Raw genomic sequence first — 8,083 nt, forward strand, 5'->3', positions numbered from 1 at the left:
AATATCGAGAACCATGCTGAAGGCGACGATACTATTCAGTTTATGGTCTCGACAGATGGCAAACCACTGAATGGAAAGAACCACGGCGTCGGCTCGAGACTCAAGCAAGCTGGAGGGCATTTTAAAGAACAATCTCCTCAGCAGATCTCCCAAGACTTCACCACAATCAGCTTGCATCAAACAGGAGGCAACAAGCCAGCTAGAAGAACTCCTTCGCCAGCAGCTAACTCAGAAGCTACAATGTTACACGGATAGATTGGTCCCTAAGGCGTTGGCGAAGATGGTACAGGGTGGTCAAATCGCTCTCGAATACTAGAATTTATTGGCGTCTAGAATATCCCAAGTAGCCGGCTTACTAGCCTACTGAAACGAATGAATGAAAATTCAGTCCAAGTACTACCACAGGCAGAATAGGTATCTTCCGCCAGCAACATGGCAGTTGCCAGTTGTCAATGTTTACCCGCTATCTCGGCGCCCATGACTGTAACCCAGCCGCCTTTGATCCACTGTATGGCGAAGCAAACAGGAATCTAGAACAAAATCGTCCTGAAGACCCTTTATACATATTTCACGGTCTAAGTTCGCTTACGCACTTCATTTTGCAAAATTCCTATGCCATTATCCAACGAAAGCTTGGTTACGGCCTCATGTCCGTATTTCACAGCCAGGGAGAGCGGCGTCTGATAGTACCCGTCCATGAAATTGGTATTGACACCATTTTCCCCAAAAAGAAGTCTGACCACCGCCTCGTGCCCAGCCGCTGCGGCAAGCATCAGCGGGGTTCGATTAGACTCGTCCACGGGGTCCGTGGCAAGGCCTCTCACTTCAAGCAATGTCCTGACTACCGTGGCATGGCCATTCCGGGCTGCTAGGTGGAGCGGAGTTGTTCCAGTCTTAATATTGACGTCTCTAGCGAGCACCAGCTCCACCTTGTTAGAGATGTCGGGCGCTGTCAATAAAACTGATGTTTGACCAGACTTGATCGCTTCGACCTCACCACCTTCAAGGTGCCTAAGGGCTTCCATTAAATCGACCAAGGTGATGTCGCCCGAGTTTACTGAAGGTAGAAGGGAGCCAAAAAAACCAAGTCCCGGGCTGTCGTCTGCAGGAAACAAGAACTTGGCAACCTCTTTGTCATCGCACCATGCCCCATAAAAGACTGACTTTGGGTAAATGACACGCCTCGTGTTCACATCGACAGCATTCATAGCGAGAAGTCGCCTCACTACTGGCTCGTGTCCTTTCTCCGCAGCACACGACAGAGGTGTCCGACCTTCTTTATCCCTGAGGTCCGCACTACAACCACGATCAAGTAAGAGATCGACAATATGTTCGTGTCCATTATATGATGCTGCATGCAGAGGTGTCCATCCATTGCGATTTGTAACCGTAAGGTCGGCCCCTTTCTTGAGAAGCACGTCAACAACGTCAATGCACCCATTAGCGCAAGCGACGCCAAGGGGTGACCTTCCCAAACTGCTACTCTCATTCGCGCTTTGCTCAGTGACCAGAGCAATTGCCATGTCGTTCAAGTGCAGCTTTATTGCGTAGTAGAGCGGACCAGGTGGGATGGTCTCGGCTTCTTTGTTTCCTTGTCCTACTTTCCCTGGCTCGATCAACGATCTCCAAGCTTCCCAATTGGGATTGTCTAGGTCGAGAAATTTGATGCAGAGCTTGACTATTTCGGCCTCGTTGCGTACGCCCAAGTGAACATGTCGATGCCAGGCCGTTGCCGCATAGCTTCGCAACGACAGACCAAGAGACGAGGGATCATAGCTACCGTCACTCTAAACCTGACGCAAGCTGACATACTGAAGGCAGGCCTTAGCAAGGACGGCGTTCTGGACCTTCTCATGAGAAAGTTGCAAGCGATTGTTCTGTTGGGTCCAATCCGGTGTAGGGAGCTGGTGGAGCAGAAATTGTCGGACGGTAAAGTGCGGTAGATGCACTGTCCTTTGGCCCACAGAAGGATTGGTAGGGTCATTCTTAACCTCTAAGAGAGGGCCACAGAGGCCAATTATCTCGCTATCGACGTAATCGTCATCCACCGCATCAGGGAAATCGTCCAATGGCAAGTCTTCGAATTCGACGACAAGGACGGCTTCGGTGATCTCACAGACAGTCAAGGGTCGTAGTGCGAACGCAGTCCAGCGCAGAAGGGCGAATGCACGCTGCTTCTCCCACTCTCCTAACCGGGTGATTCTAGTCCAGTTACGGTCGTAGAGATGTTCAAGCCCAGTTGGCGTGTTTTCAATGGCGCTCTGAAGTTGTTTCTTGTTCATCCCTCTTCTCAGGGATTCCTCTTGCATTTTAAGCCAGAGAAATTGGCCTTGGCATCGATTGGTCATTGCTTCGGAGAGAGTCGACCGGATATCGTCGCTCTTATTGGGGAGTTTCCTGTCGACAATGGATTGGGAGTAGGCGGCAGTGTCAGATCGGACGTCTTCAGGTACGATCCTGTACTCGGCAAAGCTCTCGCGCGCGTCGTTCATGAGGGCGCGTCGGAATTCGGGCTCGTCGCGACTCACAATAAGCAGTCGGGCGTTCGTCCCGGTAACCGCATTTGTAATATCGTGGAGAAATTTCGCAACCGAAGTGTTGATGTTACCTAACGAGGTACATTCGTCTAGGCCATCCGCAACGAACGTGTAGCCAGGGATGGCGTGGAGGAGTTGTGTGAAGAGCGATATGATAGTGTAGCGTGCTGCGACAGGATCCGAGTCAGACTCCCACTTCTGGCGAACGTGCTCGAATGCACCCTCGTGACGTGACACGATCTGAGAGACCCATAACCGTAGGGCCGAGAAGGGATCTTCGCGGCTCTCGTGGTCGGATGTAAGAAGAAATGGGCGATGGGCGTGTCGAGGCTGGACGAGAGATGTTCGACGACGTGGGCGCAGAGAATCGTCTTCCCAAATCCCGCAGGCCCATTGACCCACAGCAGCTTAGGCCTTGTGGAGAACTCCGTGGACAGCCAGTGCTGAAACATGGGCCGGTCGAAGATCCAATTGCACGTGCCGATCAGTCTTTTTTCGAGGGAGTCGTGGTAACGTTCGTCGAGAGAGTGGCCGAGCCATGAGTGGAGTTTCCGTTGCGTCTCGGCTCCCTGGACGTTAGCTCAGCTTGGGGAATCTGAACGATGCATCTCACCTCTAACTTCGCCTTCGATCCGAGCCAGGATCCGTCGTATCTCAACATGCCATGCGTGACCTGAAGTAGTCCCTAGTCTCGTCAGACGACAGCCACGTTTCAGTCTTCTTGAGTCCATGCCTCGTGCGAGAGTATCGGAGTGTCCTGTGTCCAGCTTGTGTGCCGGTCGTGTATTATCCCCCGTAGTCGGGGGCACCAGGTTGTGCAGTTCTTGCACTAGCTTTTCAAATAGTTCGACCTGTTCGACGCGCCCTCTTTTGCCCCGGAGTGCCCACGACATCTTCCCTCGTCTCGACCAGGATGCCGCAGCGAAGGGGGGCACTGGCTCGTGCAAGTCCGACGAGTCATCGACGTCTGGCCCGGTGCACGAGTACGACGTTGAGGCGAGTTGTTCGCATCGCAAATAGTCTTGATGATTATATGTAGCAAGTCCGTCACCACCACAGATATATCGTTGTCGTCTAGGACAGGGTGATGATTGGGGAGCAGCTTGCCTTGCTTGATCCTCACACTCGGGCCCCATCTCTCGAAGCGGGTTTTGGCAGCCTTGAATCGAGTATCTAGAACGTGCGAGTCAGTTCCGAATGTTTGGTAGGACTGTACCGTGTCAACGGCTTCTAGGCAGGCGTTGAAGAGCCCGGCGAGCCCAGCGACCCCAATGACGAGGCCGGCGGGCTCCATGGTGAGGTGCCGTTGATCTGGCAGGTCTGAGCTGGTGAGGGGTTCCTTGCCCTATAGCCGGCCCTCAGCCCCCCCTGCGCGAGTGCTTCCAGCAGGGTGCGACAGATTTATCGTATTTGTCGTGTCCACCATGGTCAGGGCCCACCCGCCCCAGGCTGCGTCCAGGCAGAAGGTCCAGAAGTCGTTGGTCGTGCGCAACTGATCTGAAGCAGCAATGCTTTGTGGTCACGCAAATGGGTTTGGCCTGACTCTCCACATGCCTTGATCGCTACCCCGCCTCTTTCCGCTACGATGCAATCTGAGAGCGCTAAGTGCGGCATCGAGATCTGTCCTATCTTTGCCTTGACCCTTGCGCTGCCACTGTAAGCATGCCGATCTCTAAGGCCCGGCTAACAAGAAACGACTTAGCCTCGTTATGGGAGCTAACAGCGACAATGTTCATGGAACTATGGGTCGCTGAAGGAAAGCACTGAGGGGAGAGGGGATCCGTCAACAGGTACCACTGCGGGATGCCTAACGAGGCTGTGGCGTGGCGGAGTCGCGCTTGGCTTCCTGCCGAAGACGCAAACGCTGCGCTTTGTGCATTTCGTAATGATCGGTCCATCAAAGCCCTTGTATTCCCACAAACCACGAGGTAGCCTTTTGGATAAGGCTCGCGGCCTCTAAACAATTAGAGTATGCTAAAAGAGGCATTCGAGTGTGCGAATTTGCTGAGTACGTGCGGTACTGGCAGCAACTGTTACTAAAGAGGAGCAGGTACAAGGCTTAAATTCCACAAGGGCGCTTCGCTTGCTCCCATCCATATCCGGTCTACTGTCCACGAAAATCAGCTTTAGCGCGTCGGGGATACGTTAGGTCATTGGCTAAACGACGAGTACCTGAACTGCGTATGCAAAGCACGCCTATGAAGGCTCATCCTCAGATTAGTGGGCAAAATACGGGCCGCTCGCCCGCTGACCCTAGCGACAATTAACCACGATCCCGGCAATGGGTGGATCAGCAAGATCAATTAGCTCAGATATTAAGGAGAGTTATATAAGCAGACCTCGGCACGCAGTGACTACATCCACTACTATATGGTAATTGAGAACCATTAACTCGCTTTTCATCGGTTTGAGGGCTGTCGGGCGACGCGATATCAGGCAATCTGCTCATTAGGCTGAGCATCTGGGCCTAAGATCGCATTAGAGACAGTAGAGAGAGTAACATCATGTGTTTGCCTAATGCTTCTGCAGATGTACTTTCACGTCATTTCTCGTAATAGATTCGAAGCAGACATCGCACTGAAAAGCTTCGAGAGTCATGTTGTAGAGGTGTTAAAAGAAAGAAAGTTACACCTTCAATCGTCATACTTGCTTGTACCCCGCCTGTACAGTGTTAAATTTGATTTCAGACGGCAAGACACATTACGCAATCGCGGACAAGCGACCTTTTAACAAGTACGGATACCCTGTCACGATGCATGGACGATCTGCATCGTAGACAATAGACCCCTTTATTTGGGGGCTTTGTGTTTTCGAAGAGCATTATTTGCTGTAACTCCGTGATTGATTGAGCAGTGGCGTGTCGTTTTGGGCGTCAATGACTGAATTCTATACTCGTGAACGATTTTTTTTCTTTCTCTTCTTTTTGTTATAACATCGCCTTTTGTCGTCTACTTTTCTCACAGTACCCAATCAAGCACGCACGAACGATGTGGTCACTCTAGAGAACGCGATCGAGGATGCGGGCAACGTAGAATTGCTTTCAAGATTTGCTTCTGTACAATTTGTCGATTTTTTTGATTTTTGAACATCTCTAGAACAAAGTGGCAATACAAAAACAAGAAGGCTCCATGACCCGCCAGACACGTCGCAAAAATGCAAGCTTCGCCGTGGACTTCTTTCTCAAGGCCACGGGGCTGATTCGAATGATGTCCGCCCCAAAAACCGTCCAAGAGAGCGCAAAAAGGTTGGTAGACGTTGGAAGAGACTTGTCGGATCAGCGACATTTCTCTTGGTGATTTATTCTGACGATGCTGGTGGATTTGATGGTCTAGTTTGGTTGTATGTGCAGCTAACCTCCCGCTAACCCCTAAGCTAATGCCGGCTTGCATGTCCTGATTCTGTCATTCATAAACGGGTTCCACCCCACCTCGGAAACTCGTGCCTTCAAGGCTGCTCTTGAGGGTGCTCATCTCGTCCTCGAGTTCCAAAGGCGAACAGCCTCGCTTCGCCGTCTCAAAGTCTACCAGAACCACGTCATGCCCATCCCGCACAAGAAAGTTATGTTTGTTGATATCGCCAAGCTTGATACCGAGCTCATGCAACCGGCCCAAAGCCTTCTTGCAGTCGTCGGTGTCCGCTGGCCCAGCGGCTCTCGCGCCTTCCACCCACTCAGCGACGAAGCCAACCACGCGCCCATCTTTACCCTCGGTGAGATGGCCCAGAAAATTAGGACCGACCCCGCTGTCACTAATCCATTGATAGGCGGCCGTCTCAACCTCAATGGAGGGGATTTCCCAGGGCCAGACCGCGAGTTTGATGAGCACGGGTTTGCCGCCTTTGACTTCGGGATGCGTTGAGACGTGGACTCGTTGCCTCACTCGCTCTTGTCGCGTGAATTCCAGCTCATTGAGCTTCATGGGATGCCAACAGTTCTCAACCCCGGCAAGTTGTACCGTCTCGGTCCTAACGAAGGTAGCCTTCCCCGTCTCGGAGTCCCTAGCTACGTAGCCGTGGTTCCAATCTCCAGTCGGAAATGGTGGGAGGAGCTCGCCAAGCAGGATGGGCTCGAAAGTACGGTCGTCCTCGGCCCCGCGAAACGTGCCTGGCGCTGTGGATATGTACTTCACATGTTGCCCGTCGACGAGGAAGCGATAATCGCTATCGTTCGTGTCGTCGTCGTCGATGAGACATGCGAGAAGCCGGACGTTGGTGTTCCTTTCTTGAGGGGCAATCATTGTGGAGAAGCGGTCTTGAGGCGATAAGAGATGGCTGTGGATCAGTAAGGAGGTGCTCTGGATGCAAATGGCGGCTGCGCAGCATGACTACTCAAGAAGGCGTGATCGGACAGGAGCTGTTGAGAACTGGATGGTGCGCCGAGCTGAAAGATCAGAGCCTGGGAGGGCCTGGAGCGCGAGACAATAAAATTGGCCAAGAGGCTCAGCGACGCCGTGCTCCGGCTGGCGGAATGGACTTTAAAAAAGAGAAGTGTGAGTATACGCGCTGTGGAAGTTGGTTTCTGATGGCGGGGCTTGCATCTCCCAGGATTTGTAGCCAATCAACTTACCCTACGTGCCGCCCAAGGTGAGGTGCGTGCATGAGCCGTTGTTAACACTATGCAAGTCTCCCTTCCCAAGGACCTAAGGCCAGCAGAAGGGTCATTCTGCTAGCCAATGGAAGTGTATCAAATAATCTTACCGCGCTGGGTAATCTTCGCGCCCTAGTGCGCCTTGCATAGCCCGGCACATCTGGCTGGGAATTGCTACTACCAGGGAGCAGGTGCATGTTGTCCACTAAGGGACTTGATCTTCCACRMCRGGACCGGTATATGTGGAGAAGATGCAAGAAATCAAGCGCCACCGCATGACATTATTGCCGCGCGCTATCTGAGCAGKWWMCTGCTCAGAAAAAGACATCTATATGTAGCAAATGAAATATATAAGTAGCAGGGAGATAGAGACGCTCCCAGGCAGGAGCATCATACCACTGAGCGACGGCGACCTTGAAAAGCGAGTACCCAGTCGATATCCCCCATATACCTCCCCTACTCCCCCCAAACTGTGTGCCAGTGTCTCCGAATACACAAGTACGTTGAAGTTCCTCATTACTAAACAGCTTYGGACCCTTATGATCTCGGGATTTAGATACTAACCTTGGCGTCTTGACTCAGACCCAATTCGCGCGACGGACCTAAGCCTTGTTACGCCGCAGAGTTACAACGTCACGCGACACAGCATTCTAGACACTATGTGCGCCCAGACTTACCGCAATTATACCTGCGGGTGCAAGAAGCCAGAGGAGTTCAAGCAGTGTGCGGCGCGTCTGGGCACAAACGTCAAATGTAGTCCGGTGACAARGGAGGACCTGCCTGACTCTGTGCATATGTGTAGCAAGCACATGGTGAAGGAGGGAAAAGACGAGATGCACCGCTGAGGATGTGTGATGGCGACACGTTAATGACGGTCTGGATGCGAGTTGGGCGAGCGCCGGCGAGTGTATCTAGACTGTGAGGGACAACATCAAAGGCGCTTTTCTTGGAGGCTAAGTGC

General features: G+C 52.4%; 3 protein-coding genes across 3 annotated transcripts in view; 1 reads left to right on the forward strand and 2 right to left on the reverse strand.

Annotated features, from left to right (window-relative positions):
- The window catches only part of FMAN_15397 (uncharacterized protein), a gene marked incomplete at both ends in the record, with an annotated part of 2,810 nt that extends 2,555 nt beyond the window's left edge, over positions 1–255 (forward strand). The window contains one exon of the mRNA XM_041825002.1: positions 23–255. Within this exon, the coding sequence (XP_041690426.1) occupies positions 23–255 (233 nt within the window). The remainder of the gene's footprint in view (positions 1–22) is intronic.
- A 320-nt stretch (positions 256–575) lies between these two features.
- On the reverse strand, positions 576–3,831 carry FMAN_15398 (uncharacterized protein; the record flags this gene model as incomplete). Its single annotated transcript, XM_041825003.1, has 5 exons — positions 576–1,776; positions 1,813–2,820; positions 2,874–3,102; positions 3,151–3,471; positions 3,525–3,831. 5 exons carry the CDS (start codon positions 3,829–3,831, stop codon positions 576–578), a joined length of 3,066 nt encoding a protein of 1,021 aa, XP_041690427.1.
- Positions 3,832–5,938: 2,107 nt separating this feature from the next.
- Positions 5,939–6,772, reverse strand: FMAN_15399 (uncharacterized protein; the record flags this gene model as incomplete). The annotated part of the gene is made up of 1 exon (XM_041825004.1): positions 5,939–6,772. One exon carries the CDS (start codon positions 6,770–6,772, stop codon positions 5,939–5,941), a length of 834 nt encoding a protein of 277 aa, XP_041690428.1.
- Between the last annotated feature and the right edge of the window lie 1,311 nt (positions 6,773–8,083).

This window comes from Fusarium mangiferae (genome assembly GCF_900044065.1).
Source record: "Fusarium mangiferae strain MRC7560 genome assembly, contig: FMAN_scaffold019, whole genome shotgun sequence".
NCBI classification, from domain to species: domain Eukaryota; kingdom Fungi; phylum Ascomycota; class Sordariomycetes; order Hypocreales; family Nectriaceae; genus Fusarium; species Fusarium mangiferae.